A 17,156-nucleotide genomic window follows, 5' to 3' on the forward strand; every position below is an offset into this window, starting at 1 on the left:
CCTCTCTCTGCTTTCTTCCTGCAGACAGCGGTGTCCCCGAGGCAGCCATCTGCATGGTCACCACTGCCGCCATCGACGTCCATCGCCCCAACATCTCTTCCGACCTCTTCACGGTGGAGGTGCCGATGCGGCTGGGCAGCACCGGGACATCTGCCAGCATCACATCGGGCAGTGCCTCACGGTCGACCGTCAGCTCAGGCACCCAGGCCTGCAGTGAGAGCAGCCAGACACTGGGCTCATCCCCGGACTGCAGCACAGCCTGCGAGGATGCCATGGAGGCTGGTGCTGGCCCGCAGGCTGACCTTGCGCCCACCCAGCAGCGGGTGGCCCAGGCCGTGGTGCAGGAGCTGCTCTCGTCCCTGTCAGAGGAGGCCTGCCTGGCACAGAAGGGGTTGGATCCTGTCAACCTGAAGCTGCCCAGCCCAGCAGGCTCAGTGGGGGCAAGTCCTGACCTGGGCCACCGGCTCAGCGTCTACAACCGCAGGAACCAGGAGAGCCTTGATGTCTTCCAGCTCAAGCCACTCCTTGACTGCCCACAAGGTGCCCCAGTGATCGATGAGAAGTACGGGGCACTGGGGACCCCTGAGCCACGGTTGGGCAGGGTTCCCAAGGCATAGGGACAGCCTGGGGCCACAGGGACAGCTGTGGGAAAATACTCACTGTGCTCCATCACGAGGCTGCTGCCGGCAAAGCCACAGTGCTAGGAGCACCTTGTGGTATCTCTCGCAATGGTCACCAGCCTGGGATGAAGCCAGCATCACCTCTGGCCACCGGTGCCCATGGGGCATGACAGACCTGACCTGCCACAAGCTCTGGGCCAGGTGGGACCTGCAGTGTCCTCTGCAGAAAATGGACCTTCCCAGCCAACATGGACCCACGCTGCCTGGGGAACAGACTATAGACCTGTCCTGCCACCAGCCTGGAGCCAGCCCAATAGTGCCCAGGAGGACTATGGAGCTGCTGGACAGCCTAAGTCCAGCCTGGCCCCCCAGCCTAAGCCTGCCTAGGGGCCGAGCGCGGCTGGGAAGGGAGTGGGAATGGGAATAAACACTGACAAACACATGCAGCCTCCTGCCTTGATCCCTCTTTCATTCCATTTGCACCCTTCCCTTCCTTTCTTACCTGCCTTCCCTTCCTTTCCTCTATGCCACCATCACCACTCTATGTGCCATCCCATTGCCCACAAAAAAAAAAAAAAAAACACCAACAAAAAAAACCAAACAAACCCCAAGACCACAGTGACCCCCACCTCTTTCCAGTACAATCCTTTATTTGCCCCTTTTCCCCACCTCACGCTAAAACTGCAGTGCAGGGTCCATCACCGTCACTCACTTCTTCTTTAGGATTTCCGTCATCTCAGGCACAGCCTGCAAAAAACAGAGCTGGAGTAGTGCCTGCTCTCCCTCTGACCCCCAAACTCTCCCCGTGCAGCACCCAACCCCCCAGTTACACTCCCTACCCTACCGCCCAGCACACCACTCCAGGGGCTGTGGGTCACCCCAGCTCACAGCACTCCCCACTTCACTCCTGCTGAATAAAGCCTCTTAATTATTTAAGAGAGCTACATTTCCATTAGGTGGAAATAATGCATTCGTACAAAATTTATTACGGAAATTGTCTACATGGTGTTTGTTCAGAATGTGACTGTCTCAGGCTTACAAAAAGGCCCGTGCTCACCGCTGAGCCAGCGGGCATCAGTTCAGGAATGGCATTAAGTGCTGGCAGAGTTTCTGCCCACGCCTCTCCACAGAGCCGCTCCCGCCAGTCACACATGCAGACATGCGCACAGGCGGCTCGCACACACGAGCCACAGGCGCTTGGACATGGAGTAGCTCACAGCTCAGTTTTCCCAGCAAGAACTGCAAGTTCCTGCAAATAAGGCAGCAAGCCCAGGCAAAAATAAGGACTCCTGCTGCAGTCTAAATGCAATGCCAACTCTCTAGTTTCATACTTTATGAAACTTAAAAATACATGTAAGCACCTACGTGCATTTTTTTCTCAAAATGGTTCATATTCAGGAAACTAGAATAGAGGCAGGATTGGCTGTGATTCCCTGCCCCAAACACACACAGAGGCTTCTACTTGCAAGGATTACATATTGAGACTGAAAATAATTAAATCATAATGCCAATTATTTAATAAAACAACCCAGAACAAACAGCCTCACCCAGACATCTTTAACAGTTATTATCTTATCTACCCGTCTCTAAGCTATCATTAGAGCCCTGAAACCATTATCCTGTGCATCGCCAAGTTTAGCCATACCTGAAATAAGTCTGCCACCAATCCGTAGTCTGCCACTTGGAAAATCGGAGCTTCTGGATCCTTGTTAATAGCAACAATGGTCTGCAAGCAACAGTAAACCACCATGTGAATATATATATGGATATGTATATAATCCCATGCTAGATTACAGTGACAGGCTTTATCCAGAAAACACAGGCTAAATTATCTCCAAGACCCTAGAAGCCAAAGATATAAATTGCAACATTTAACAAAGTTTTTCCTTTCCACTTCAAACCCAAACCAAATACCCCTCCCAAAAAACTCCCCCTTCCCTGCTCATTGCATACATTGGACTACCCTTCCCTGTTGAAAAGTCTAGAAAAAAATTACTACAAACTATTATCTGCAAGATCTAAGCCATACCATTACAGAAATAACTGAGATAGTATTTAAATTTAAAACAAGTACAAAGCCATGCCTAAAGGCCTCTGTACTTACTATGGGACATCTTATTTACTTTGTCACACAGTAGAAAAATGCACATGATCAAAATCCCAACACGACGGTCCAGAAAAATGTCTTTCCTGGGTTAAACTCTTTCATACAGGTAAATTATTCTGCAAATGTCTGTGACAGCTTCCAGCAAAATGAATGTGGGTATCCACATCAAAATCTACAACAGGGTGGGGAACACTCCATAAATGACAAGGAATTTAAAAAAAAAAAAAAAAAGGAAAGAAAAAATTACAACAGCTCATCAAATGAGCTGTACACCAAGCAGGGATCTAAACCACAGCACCCCAATATTGCCTTTCCAACTAAATGCTGCCAATGCGAACTCTGATTCGAGGTAACCAGAGTCCTCAGGACACTTCTAACCCAGCAGTTATTTAATGCACCCACCTGCCATTGCCAGGTAGCCACAGTTCATATGTCTGTTTTACTCCCTCTGCTGAATGTACTTGTCCAACAGAATTAATGGCTCAGTAGCATATGCCTAGTGGCAGTAACCCACAGATACAAGTTTGCAAATCCTGTGTTTTTAAGCCCACAGACATGGTTTTTTTCACAGGTCATTTGTACCCTGTGACTCACTATAAAGAAGGACCACAGACAGCTTTTATGCAAGAAGGAAATACCTACAGCAGAGCACTGCTGCTGCCCTCTCACCAGCTCATAAGCAGAGACCTGCAAGTATTCCAGTAGTGCTTCTCCAAGTTGTATTGTTTTTATTTCAGTTGCCTCATTTGCAAATGCAGACCTCCACTGATAATTCTACAGTGCAGGAAGCAAAATCCAGGCTGTGATAGCTGAGGACATTATCTCCATAAAAACTTCATGCTCCGAGGCCCTACCAGGCTTTCCAGAACCATTCACAGGGGCTAACAGTGGGGGCTGGCTCAGGCCAGCAGTTGGTGTCACTTTGCAGCTGCTGGCTCTGTCCTTATCACAAAAATAGTTAACACCAGTTGCTTGCAAAATTATCTTAAGCTTTAATCTGGCAGCCTAGTCCTTCCTTTGTCTCCACATTAGCTGGAATAACTTTTTAATAAAATCTGGTTCTCTACCTCATTGCTAAATCAGACTTTCCATTTTAAGAAGCAAAAGCATCACCTTGGTTGCAACGGAACTGTTGCCAAGTTAAAATCTCTTAAAAAGAAAAGATACTGTAACTACCTCATGAGGGAATTAAAAATAAGGAAAAAAGCAATGATGATTCTCCAGGTCTCCTCAAAAGCTGCATTTTCTACCTTGCTATAAAAGGACAAATAAATTATCCATTTCACTTGGTAGAAAGCATCTTACTACTTTGGAAAACGTATCCTGAAGTGTACAAGTTCACAATGCCAGATAATTCACAGTGCTGAGGGAAGACGGGACACTCCAGAGAGTTCCCACGGCTGCATAATTCTTTCTGTTTCTAAAAACTGGATCTCTTCAGTAACTACAACATCTACATGCTTTGGCTAAAAGGAGAGCAGAACACATTTCAAATACAAATAAGTAAAACTCAATTTTACAATACACACATGCATTTACACTACCAAAACTAAGACAGATGGGATAAATGAAACTGCTACATCTTCCCTTATTTCCTATAAAGAACATCAAAATATCAAACACAGCATTGAAAACGCCAAAAAAACAGAGGTTTTGCTGTTACAGTACAGGGTAATATTGCTGCTTGGTATTTTTATATCCAGTAATAGGTTCCCAGTACTGCTCGTAGTCTTAACTGAGATAAGGCAGGAGATAAATACAAACAGGGTCAGATCAAGTTTTAAACAGCTTTGAATACGCAGCTCTCAGTCAATGGCCAATACTAATCCCACCCGCCCATCTTCTCCCCCACCCAAAAAGCACAGTTGGAGACTAAACCGCCTCGAAACAAAGACACTCTTAATAGTGTGGCCCATCAGCTACTAGCAGGCTCCAGAGGGAGCTGAAGATGGCCAGGGCAGCTCCGCATCTGTGCTGCTCTCAGGGACTCTCCTGCTGTCTGACTCTCCCTGTCGCTGCGCTGCGAGCAGAAGACACTGTGGCAATGCTGCTCCACCAAGACCAGTGAAAATACACGGATACAGACACTATTATTCACACCGCTCAATAGTGACCTTCATCACTGTCTATCATTCATCCTCCATTTCCCCAATTTGAGAAGACTGAGACCCCAGAAAGGGTGATGTATCCCAAAATCCAGATTATGTGTTATTCCAAAAAACAAAACAAAACGCAAAAAGAACTGAATTGTAAGAAAGCACAGATCATCCCACCACACAGGCTGGCTTGTGAGGACAGCTACCAGTCACATAAACTCATTAGTCTGTCATTGGTTAAACACAACGATCTGCCTGTAAAGTTTTGCAAACTTTTTCCCTGGTTTTATAAGCTATTCAGAGTTCTGGGTTTGGTTTCTTCCAGAAAGTGTAAATTCATTCCCTGGAAAAAGAAAAAAAATGTATTTCCTTTTTCTAAAATTACTTGTAGGGAGGCAGGACAACATACAGTTCTGATGCTTGGCATTTGATAGTATGATTCAGCTGGCAATTCTGCTCCTTGTTCCAAACAACGCACTGTGGATCAAACTGGCAATTCCAATTTCAGATTATTTGCTTTGGCAACTAATGAGTTAAAGCTTTTAAAGTTTTACTGCCATTTTATAATAGGTTTCCATTTGAATGGCTAAATGCAGGAATGTCAGACATCTTTTACTTTATGGAATACTAAGTTCATAATTCAAACTGCACATTGTTATGCATGAATTAATGTCATACTCTGAAATAAATGCAAATGGAACTATTGTATAGAACTCGGGCATATGTGGTGTGGGGGGGGGGTTGATAAAGTCAGTTAGCTGCTTCTACTTACCACTTTGGGTTGTAGTGCCATAGTTCTTCTACTGAGTTAGATGCTTTTTCGGCAAGGCTTAGAGGCATGTTTTAAAGAAGCAGACAATCTGGCAATTTTAACATTAAAATAAACCCTGGAAAGCTGGCTGATGTAAAAGCAAGCAAGTCAATTCATTTCCTTCCTCAAAAATATTTTCTAGCACATTCATCTTTATATACCTTGCTGTCTTTCATCCCAGCCAAGTGTTGGATTGCTCCAGATATTCCCACAGCAATATAAAGCTCCTAGAAGAAAACAAAAAGGAGACATTTTTGGTACTCAGGACATAATTTCAGTAAGATCTCACAAACCTTACTCAAAATCGGTTACATGCAGTAGTTTTTACATTACAGTCATTTTCAATATTAAAGGCAGCTGACAATTGGTTCCCTTCCCCACTTGGGGCTGCAATGTAACTAACTGTAAAAGGAGAGTCCCAAAGGAGCATCTGGCAAAGACAGATGAGGGGGAAAAAAAAAATACAAACCAGAGATCTGCATCAAACATAACGAGACTGCTCAGCTAGAGCATGGGGCAATGAGTGTTACTCCTGACCCTGGAGATTCCCAATGCGAATATTAAGCAAGATAAGCTACTGATGGATAATGCAGCATCTAAAGAGAAAAGCCAGGCTTTTTGTTTGAAGTCTCTAGGATCCTCTTTAAGTAAGACAGGGTGCACAAAGCTGACATTCAGGTGTTTAAACCTTTAAAAAGCTTCCTATTCGGCAGGATAAAACATTTCAGATACTCAAGTGGGCTGGTGCACTATACACTTGTAGCAATAGTTTCTATTATTTACCCCAACCCTTAATGTCTATATGCCCTAAACCTTTTCTTCTCCCATTCACTATCAACTCCTATACAGGATGAGTACAGAAGTGCTTCCCAGGTAGATGTCAACATAAAGTAGATCTTTACAATTTGTGGCTTCCTTTCTAGCATCTCCAAAGAGACTTACATTCAAGAGAGATGAAAGTTTATAGAGAAATAGATCTATATCAACAGTTGTAATTCACAGCAGAAAAACAGGTTTTTCCCTCAGGCTGAAAGTCATCCAGGCTATAAGCTATCCAAAATATTTGCAGCTCTGTGACAGTTTTCCCACCACCACGAGTCGAAGTAGCAGTCAAACCTATACTGTTTAGCTACCTAATTTTACAGAAGAAAAAGAAAGTCCTTTTCATTCAATAAGAAAGTACTACTCATTCAATAAGAGGAAACTGTAATACACAAAACTAGTTAGGGGATCATCTGTCAAAACCAATTAAAAAGTGGTATTTATACATGCTTAGAAAAGACACAACCTCAAATACTAACAGAATTTCTCTTTTAAAAATACCAAAGTTAATCCATATTTGAGAATGTACAAACCTAATTCAAGAAATTATCTGGGGGGCCAGGGAGGGTAGAGGCTCAAAAAAATCTTATCCCTGTGCAACTGGAGATGTGTGTTACAGTTAAGTGGCTTTTAACAAGACAGAACAAAGCACAGCTGTAGAACACGCGCAGACCTACAGAGGAGGCCAGCAAATGAAGGTGTTCAAATACAGAGACCATGCAGGTCTAATCAGACAGGCCTGGTAGTCATCGTCTCAATTAAAGAAAAATATATGATTGCTTTCTGATGTTTCCACACCTACAGATTTCACCTATTACACTGGCTTTTACATAGGAATAGATAAATAAAATTTAAGAAGATTTTCTCAAAAGCTACCTCCTGTAAAAATTGAAAGGGACAGAAACCAGAGCATGAACAAAGTATTTCCTATTAAAAAGGCTTGCTTTGAAATTGAAGCACAGAATCTAGTCTACCTGTTTCCACAAAAACACACAGCTGTTGAAGATACTCAGAAATCTCTTAGCCTCAATAGCTTTTTACTGAGTAGATTACTATTGGAGATCAATCCATTTTAACCACAGCTGCAATGTAATAGAATACGTGCTGCATACGAGAAGTCATGGTAAGAATGCAATATTTTAATTATACCAAATAAAAGAACAGATGTTACAGGAGAAATTATTCTAACATCATATAGTCTTTAAGACAAGCTCTTTTCAAAAACACATTACCGTAATTTGATTTTTTTTAGAGCCATTCATTAAGTGCCAGTCATCTAGATTACCAGATACTCTTCTCAGTCTGTTTAACATTGTGAAGTTCAGCCTTTGGAAAGAATCCAGCTAACCAGGAGCCAGATTTCTATGTATATATTCTATTACAATACCTAGGAAAGACAAGGATGTTTCATTAAAAGGACATTTGTAAATCACCAGGCTTGTCCTAAAAGCCTTTGTTATCCATCTAAGCCATGCCCTTCTAGGTTCTGTGCTTTTGGCTTTCTGCCTCACGTACCTGGTCCACTCTACAGGCTGTAAGACTTCACCTCAGTAATGTTTTCATACAAAGAACGCATAGGACAGCATGTTTCTTATCAATAGTTCCATTCTGTACAACAGACTTGACTGCTTAAATCTTAGTTTAAATCTATTCAACAATTTAGTAGGAGGGAAGCAAAGGACCCACAAGGTCTGAATGACAGACTCAGGACTGTTCAGTGCTCTCCAAAGACAGAATTCAACTGGTCGTCCAGAGAAGTCATCAAGACTCAGATATTCAGATCTCTAAGTTATTTTCAGGCTAATACCCTTGTTTTGATGTTCTCCCTCCAATCATTAACTTCTATTATGGCTTTTGCTGAGTCCTAGCATTTCTATCATGTTAATGTTCAAAGTCCCAAGCCAACACTGTAGCCCCAAGCACTATCAAGTGAGGATGGAAAATGAAAAGCATCTTGGTACTACAGCACAGCGTTGCTTCCAGCTGCGTTATGCAACATGCCTGCCATTGCAGCAGAGAGCACCTAGAGGTCTAGAAGGAGATCTCAGTTCTTCAGAGCTCAATGACACAAAAGACCCATGCAAAGGCACAAAACAGCCTGAATCAGGGTCTGGATCTCACCTCTCGGGTGCCAACAAAGATGGATTTACACCAACTTCAAGTTCCCGCTTTCTGGATCCCTGGAAGCTGCTCTAGTTACTGCTGTCAGGTGGCTGATCCACAGCCTACAATTACAGGCATTTACGGCAAAGTCCAGGACACAGAGTGGCATTTAGCAACTCCCTGGCGCTTGTGCGCAGGCAGGTTTTCACTGAAGGGCTGCTGTCAGCACTGTGCCGCATGAGAATGGCATAACAAAACAGCACACAGATTCTGTACCAAGGGGCTCGCTGCACTGTCTGATACAAGATGAAGTCCTACAAGCAATTAAAGTGAAAGTCAAATAAAGTGAAAGCTTTGGTGCTATAAGGGCATGCATGGCATCAAATTAGACAATTGTCTTGCCTCACAGTCACTTAATTTCACACGGGAAATAATTACTGCACATATGCCACAGCCACACCACAAATTTTTATTTATGAAGCGGATAGCAGACTTTAGCACAGGGGAAGGGACACCAGAGAAGAGAGTTAACAGTAAGAAAGAGCACAGAGGAAACACGCAGCACACAAAGTGGAATGGACCAAACAGCCTAAGATGGATGAAGCAGAGGGAAGGGAGGCACAATCAGAGAGAACTTGCATTAAAGATGTGCTATTGCAGAAAGGGTTTGGTATGTCAGTAATAGGAACATGTAAAGGTGGAAGCCCCATCAGGCTGCTCACAATGGCTACGGCAGCAGCCAAAGCTGATTCTGTCAGCAAACCAGCACAAAGGCCAAATGTGTTTTAATTTCTCCTGCCACACAATATCCCAACAAGATTCCAGTGGGAGCCAGGGCCCTGACAGAGACTTCAAAGTTTGGAAGCACATGTTTGCATCACAACAACCCTAAAAAGAAACAAAATTCCAAGTCCTGAATTTATCCTATTTAAAGGCAAGATTCCAAATCAAGAATTCAACATCTCATTTGTTATCTAAAGTGTTAATCTAGCCTTACATTTTTTTTTCTACAAACATGACCCCGGTATGTCTTGTAGAGAGTGTCACTGCATGCTAATCATTAAAATGAGCGAGTCCTCCTTACAAATCCCCTAAACTCCTATTTCTGCTTACCAAACTTACATATTAGCATCTAGAGCAACTCCATCAGACTTCACATGCACGAATTTGCACAACTGGCTTCAGAATCCACACAGCCAGTTACACACTGTTTGGATAAATGTCACAAGAGTGGTATATATGTGGATATATATGTGGTATATATAATTACCAATATAACAATGCAGTTATTTTCCTGTGCATACTGTTTCTTCCAATTATTTACAGAATAATTTGTGATATATAATATTACTTCATTTTTACTTCTGAGAATATTTTTAAATGCCTTAGGCTGCCTTGGGGCAGTTAAGGTACATTTGCTTAAAAGAACCACAAGAACAGTTTTTAGTTACAACCCAACACTGACTGTGAATGCTGCTGTAAAAGACCACTGTGCATCTGCCACAGGTGCAACACAAGATGAGGTAGTTACTTTGCAAGCATGCCGTCAGCTACTATTGATTTCTATGCCAACTTTTGAATTACGCTAAAAACCTTCACTGTACATCAATCTATCATCCTACCAGTGGCACGCTTTTAAACAGGCTAGTTTGATAAACCCCTTTGGCACACGTACTCTTTTTAAAGGCACCTCAGATATTTTTTTTTTTGGGTAAGAGTGAAAGGACAATGAAATTAGAAAGAAATCTTTGCAATGAAATTGCTTCATACAAGAGATTCCTTCCAATTACAACCCAATAAAATATCTTCTGGCTTGACACTAGTTCACATATATTACACTGTATATCAAATAATTGCTATGATGCAGTTGACTATGTTCCATTCAAGAAGCACACATTACTAAACTATATCCCAACTACAGTTTCTTTTTCACTTTAAAAACCTTTGATCAGCCAAGCTATGTAATTACTCTCAAGCGTGGTTAGGGTGTCTGCTGGAGTGCAGGACCATACAGCATTTTTTTTCCTCTCTCTAGGGAAAAGCACATCAATTGCTTTCAGCTAAATGCACTCACATATGAATATTTTAGTACAATTTAATGTTTCTGCACCAACCCCAAAGGAGCAGAGCATCAATTTGTGAACATAGTTTTCTTGGAGTTAAAAGCTACACTGGATAATGCAGGATGAAAGGGGTTGTCAATCCTTAGCATTTTAGCAAGCCAGAGAAAGGTAGCCTGTAAATTCAGTCCCAGCTGCATACAAACAGCTCTCTAAAGTTTGCCACTACAAAGCTACTTTTCAACAATAGTGAATTATCAGAGGAGATATTCCAAAAACACTTTCCCAAGTACGGTCAGTTTTCCCAACGCTATTCCCATCTGCTAGCTACCTAACAGCCTCAGCCATTTATACAACAAAAAGTGCACCTGCTCATCTGTTAATAAAACCCACAAATGTAATGTACAAATAACACATTCCTACAAAGAAGCTAGCTGAATGTAGGAGAAATTAAGTGATATGCCATGTGTCTGAATACAGAATCTTTAGTATCTCAATATTCTCTTGTATCTGTAATTAATCAGGAGGAAGATCTGATCATTGATAAGCACAGAGTAGAACATTTATAAAATGAGTACAATCAAGATGAGAGGAGCGATGCTTCTCATTAAGCTAAGGGAATTAATTAGTTCATTCTGTTGTAATTTTAAGGTAAGAGCCAGAGAACAAAAAGGAACAGAAATACTGGAATAAAATACACCTTGTTTCACTTTCCCTACACTTCCCCACAATAGAGCAAAGGGAAACAAAACCACTATGCTAACCCAAGCAAGCAAATGATCCCTAAGAGAGCAATGGCAAGTAACACTGAAGAGTTAGTATCCGCTAATTATACAATAAAACCATGAGTCACTCATGCAATTTAGAGAGAACAAAACCAGGCTAGCTCAAGTATTTGTTTTGCTACCAAATACAAAGAAATAATAGAATAATGTAAATAATGTGATACTGCCTTTCTCCCTTCCTGCTAGTCCTGAAGCAAGAATATGACTACTAAGTGCTAAAAAGCACTCACTGCAGTGAAAAGGACTGCTTAGTAAAATATGAGCTCAGAAAGTGTCCCATCCTCATGTAAAAGAAGCAGCGCAACAGGAATTCCTCTGCTCTGTACACAACTGTTCTGCACCTTCATGTATCTCTCTGCCAGGAAATGCTTCCTTGCTATTCAGATTTCCTTTTCCAGCTTCTAATTTCATCCCACTCCTGTATTTTCTACCCAATGTAACACCTCAACTTGTTGCTGTGCTTCCACAGCTTTGGTGCATTTCCACTATTTGAACCAACATCTCACTCTTCAGCATCTCATCTGAGGCTGCACCTCTGCAACATGCCTCTTTTTCCTCTCATTATTACTGACAATTCCTGACAGTTGTAAATCCACCTCCCCTTTGAAGGTCCTGCAATCCATTACACCCATAGAGACCCTCCGGTATGAAATCAAAGCTTAAGCACTGAAGCTGAGCAGCTCAGCAAGTTTACTCCTGGCGATCATATTAGAACTACATGCAATTCCCATCTGCCTTCCCCACATGAGGTTTCTCAGCACATGCAATATCCAAACACATCTGCCTTCTGTGCAATCATATCACATTTCTAAGCACAATCATCTAATCCAGTGTCAATTATTACTACATCATGCATTTCCTAACTCCCACCTTCCCAAGTTTTCCATCTCAGTTTCTTGTCACCTGTTAGAACAGTATTTTGTGCCCAATATTAGAAGTAACAAGACAGCAGCAACTGAACACCTAAAAAAAAACAAAACCAAAAAGGAGTTCTGGCTGTGCTCTTCCTGCTGGATGCACCCTCCGTACTGTACACCCCTCAAGAAGAAAACCTGACAATGAAGTCTGAGATGGTGAAGGTGAGGCCTTCCAATCTGGCCCACCGATGGTTAACCCCGGATGGATTAGGACCCTCGAGTCCTACAATTGGGAAATACTGGTCTGGCCACGTCTTTCCTATTGCCAGGTAGGAAAACCTATAAAGAATGCAAAAGCATACAGAATACAGACTTCAACAGAGGAAAATAAAATCAATTAAAAAATGATCAAGTCAACATTTAAACCCTGAAGAAATCAAACTAGAAGGATGCATTTCAGGCAGCAGCAGATCCTTCAGAAGGTCAGAGGGCAACAAAATAAACAACATGAAATGACACGTTCTTCCTGAAAAAAAAGCAACTCACAGTGCCACTGAGGCTTTGTTTGTTTTCTGGGCGGAATAAATTGAGAGTGAGATAATCCTAGTGCAACCCAACCTTCCTTCAAAAGCTAAAGGGAGAATATAATTCGAATAGGACACAACAGAAAACTTGGGAGACGCCAAGGGAAAAATTTGGGTGTCCAAGCATAGGTGCCCAGTGGCATTGGAGACAGTGTAGGATTTCCCACCTGAATCATAGATGCTTCTCCAGAAGGAAGTCTCCAGGTCCCCCACAGTAAACTACCAGCCCTGGGAATGTACTTTTTATACCCCAGATAGCTAAAATAGCATTAGACACCTATTTGTAGGCATTCACTCATCTCCTACATGTCTTTTCCTTGCAAATCTGCACTGCAAAGGTCACAGTTCAGAAACTAACAGAAGCTCCTTGAGGCTTATGGCAGTTGCCTTCATCTTCTCACAAGTCAGAAGTTTTTTTGTTTAAATATTACACAAATTACGAAAGTTAATGAGAAAGATTATACACCTCTTTGTATGTTAGAAATGTTGGTAACTATACCTTGGGTAAGGAAAGCTAATACTGAACTAATAAATGATGCACTCAATCTATTTATAAAAGTTTTAAGTAACTGAAAAACATCATTTACCTCTTTCTTCTCCTCACCCCTTTTGTTCTTGTTTCTTTCTTTTGTTTTGTGAACAAGAGAGAAAGAATTGGGAAGATTTTTACTGTGAAAACTAACACCCCGACTATTTGAAATTTCATATCTAAAAATAGCAGTTACTCTGGGATGGTGGTGGGAGGCTTGATTTGTGCAGGGAATTTAGTATTTTTTAACTGGATATACTTAACTAATACTTAATAGTAGGCATTCACAGGAAGGATAATTTTATCCAAAATCAACTAATTTGAATATTGTTACAAGGGCTTTTTCTTAAACTACATATAGAGCTTAATCTGAGAACTGAATTTTGTTTTTCTGCAGAATACCTGCATATAAGAAATACTGGAAAACAACTCGCCTCTAATTAAAAAAACAAAACAAAACCCCACCAAACCAAACACCAAAAAAAATCCAAAAATCCTAAAATGCTTGTCACTGATTAAAGATATTGAATATACTAAATCACCTTTTTAATTAGGAAGGTTAACATTTTACATTTTAATATATCCAATTATGCCTAACAATTTCCTTCCTTCCATCTCATCAAATAGTACAAATCAGCCTTCTCTTTCATAAGAGTATGTTCAAACAGGAGCTGCAATCACCTGAAATCAACAGGTTCAAAAAAGCTACTAAGAGAAACAAAAACAATACACCAAACATTTTAAGAACTGGAGTACAATTATACAAAAGAAAAATTACCAAATATCAAACCAACAAAATGCATAAATTCCACCATGGACAAAAGCTTGAACTTGAGAGACCCAAGGCTATTTTAGAAGTGTAGATGTACTGTAGAGAACTAATTCTCAAACAGAGAGAAGGTGAAATTTGTACTCCTTGATTAACTGCATTCTGTCATTACTTAAACAAAACGAACTCCAATTGTTTCTTGGTTGGCAGTTTGTTCATGTATTAATACACTGGCATTTCAGGAGAGCTACTGTGGCTCTGAGCTTCTGATGTCCTGTGATGCACTGTCTGGGCTGCACTCCTAAAAACTGAAGCCAGTCACGGAATTACTGAAGGACCAATGACCAAAATTACCCTTCCTTCACCAAATACACAAAGGCACAAGGGAAGAAATAAGCAGATGTTTTAGATTATTACCTTCTTACGCAATGATCAGCACAGAAACACTGCCCATTCATACACAGAAATAGCAGCAGAAGAACCTCCCCTCTTCCTGAGCTTGTAGCTAACTCTGCTCCCTCTGTAGTCTCAAAAGTGACCCAATTCCAGCTTCCCTTAAAAACAATGCATTCCAATCCTCCACTGAGACTGGGCAAGAGACTATTAATAGAAGAGTAAGAGCACACACTAAAATTCTTTCCCATCAGAAACTAACAGCTGCACAGGAGAGCAAGTATGTCTCAAACTCCAGCAGCTTCTTGTGTCCAGGATTCTTCCCCTGCTTAAAACCCACACGCCCAGGAGGGCAGGCACGGTGTCAATCAGAGTTCAAAACTAAACACAGCTCAGGCCTCAGCTAACATACTGACCCACGTACAAACTGCTTTGTAATTTTCCAGATAAAACGTCGTGAGCTCTCCCTGAACTAGTGATACCAAGCATACCTCACGGGCAGAGAAAGCAGTCACCTTCTAGGGACTGTTAAAACAGCGAGTACAATCTTGATCTGATCAAGAAAGTTTTCAGTTCTATTCCTTCTTTAAGTGAACTCTATTTTCTACTGCACAGAATTTTCTAGCTGAAGTACCAAAAAGATGGTGAAGTAGAATTAGGAATGTGAAGTTAAGAACTTGCAGCTTTAAACTGTCTCATATTTAAGATACCTATCCAGCACACTGAAAAATTAATTCCTCCAGTCAGCAACTCTGAGGTTTTAGTATCAATTCAACTGGCACTTTAATTACAATTAACGTAAAATATTTTCTATATTTCTAAGCCACCGCATGCTGTCCTTGCATGTATTTTAGGATGCAGAGAAATATTTGAACAATTTGAAAAAAGGGGCATATAATTTTCAGTACTCTGCATAACTCACTACTTTAAAAATATTTGTTAAGAAGGGAGATGAGAGAGAAATGCATCAACCTGCCAACAAAAAGATGTAGCACCAAGCAATTGTGCCAGTTAGGATCATTTATTGACACAACAGTTAAACAGTCATCAGTCCTGACTGATGGCTATTTTAACAACTCTCTAGAAGATGACAGTGATGACACTGATGTGATCCTATGATGAGGCTGTATGTTCTTATTATTTTCACATGTTGCTATGATCCCTCTATCTCAAGTTATAGCACTGCATATTCCTCAAAAACTAGCCTTTCTTCTTTCAATGTAATTGTTTATATGCCCTTGACTCTGTAAAGTATGTTCTCGTTGAGCCTTCAGAAATACAAACCAGAGGTGAGCTGTTTTCCAATTAGCATTTTCCACTTCATTAATGGACATCTGGGTAGTGAAGAACTAAGGCTGGTCAGTCTCATCTCACTCCCTTTCAAAATACACAGTTAAATGACACTCAGCTTACTCCTGGTTTTCAAAGGTCTGGATATGTGACATCCAACAAATGACTGCCTCCTTATGACAACCGACTCCGCCTTATTTGGCACCTGCAATTTCCATATATGTTGCAGTTGCACTTACTGAACTAGTCTTGATTAGTTTGCTGAGACCTATAGCTGCAATATGTTGGACCTTATGCCTACTCTGTGATCAAAAGAAAGTGGCTTATATTTAAATACAAACGTTCCCTTAGCAAATAGGAAGTATTATGCTGGGGGCTACAGCTGTCCAGCACTATGTTCAAAAAAATAACAACTACATATCATGCACAAAAGAAAAACATCACCAGAAAGAAGAATTAGAGTCACATTTATAGTCTGTAAAGCCTCACAATTTCCTTGCATAACAGAGGTTAATACCACTGCTATCAATATTTTGGCAGGACACAATATACAACCAGACGGACCTTAAACCTTATCAATAGGTCTGTTACTCAGAAGCTGTTTTTGTAGCAGTTGGTTATCATATAGATGCACAGGTTAAATGTTAGCGTGCCTAGAAATAGCACCACTTAACCCTACAGGGCTATTATCAGGCAGCCTCTGATGAGGACACTAAAAAAAAGCAGCCAACATCCCTATCCACATTTCAAGACAGAAAAACACAGAAGCAGGAAGTATCTCGTTCAAGAAAACCCAACAGGGAGAACTGAAAACAGACTCCAAGAATTACCAGTTCCTGTCTTGTATCTCCAAGTACTGCTCTACCCTGCTGGATGTATTCACTGGAAAATAATGGTCACAGTTTGAAATTCTTGAATTTTCAGCTCTTAATGGTACAACGGCAAAACATTTTGGATCCTATCAAGGCTTTGGACATGTACAGTATTATTTCAATTACTGAGATTTGGTAATTGCAGCAGTTGAAATACGACAAGTTTCTGAGTTCCAGCTTACACTTCCTTTCTGGTCTCATTAAACAAGTTAAAAGTTGCTCTTTGATGTCTTCTCTTACCATACACACTCAAAGAGAACTACTTTCTGAAAGGCTAAATGTTTACTTCATACATCAGCTCAAAGCATACATCCAACAGATTTCCATACGTGCCTGTGTTCCTAGTCACAATTTCCTACTCACATCCATGACCATCACATCTCAGTCTATGCTAGCACACATTCTACCCCACACTCAGATGACCCACATTTGTACCTTCTTATTTACAAATGCTCATG

General features: G+C 41.2%; 2 protein-coding genes across 3 annotated transcripts in view; one reads left to right on the top strand and one right to left on the bottom strand.

Annotated features, from left to right (window-relative positions):
• The window catches only part of TMEM266 (transmembrane protein 266), a 92,763-nt gene extending 91,636 nt beyond the window's left edge, over window positions 1-1,127 (top strand). For both annotated transcript variants that reach the window (XM_065642148.1, XM_065642149.1), the window contains one exon: window positions 25-1,127. In XM_065642148.1, coding sequence (XP_065498220.1) covers window positions 25-617 — 593 coding nt within the window. In that variant the 3' untranslated portion in view covers window positions 618-1,127. The remainder of the gene's footprint in view (window positions 1-24) is intronic.
• A 125-nt stretch (window positions 1,128-1,252) lies between these two features.
• The window catches only part of ETFA (electron transfer flavoprotein subunit alpha), a 32,539-nt gene continuing 16,635 nt past the window's right edge, over window positions 1,253-17,156 (bottom strand). Inside the window, exons 10-12 of the mRNA XM_065642150.1 lie at window positions 5,796-5,861; window positions 2,266-2,346; window positions 1,253-1,367 (exon numbers count right to left, since the gene is read on the bottom strand). Coding sequence (XP_065498222.1) covers window positions 1,329-1,367; window positions 2,266-2,346; window positions 5,796-5,861 — 186 coding nt within the window. The 3' untranslated portion in view covers window positions 1,253-1,328. The remainder of the gene's footprint in view (window positions 1,368-2,265; window positions 2,347-5,795; window positions 5,862-17,156) is intronic.

This window comes from Caloenas nicobarica, chromosome 10 (assembly GCF_036013445.1).
Source record: "Caloenas nicobarica isolate bCalNic1 chromosome 10, bCalNic1.hap1, whole genome shotgun sequence".
In the NCBI taxonomy this organism is placed as follows: Eukaryota; Metazoa; Chordata; class Aves; order Columbiformes; family Columbidae; genus Caloenas; species Caloenas nicobarica.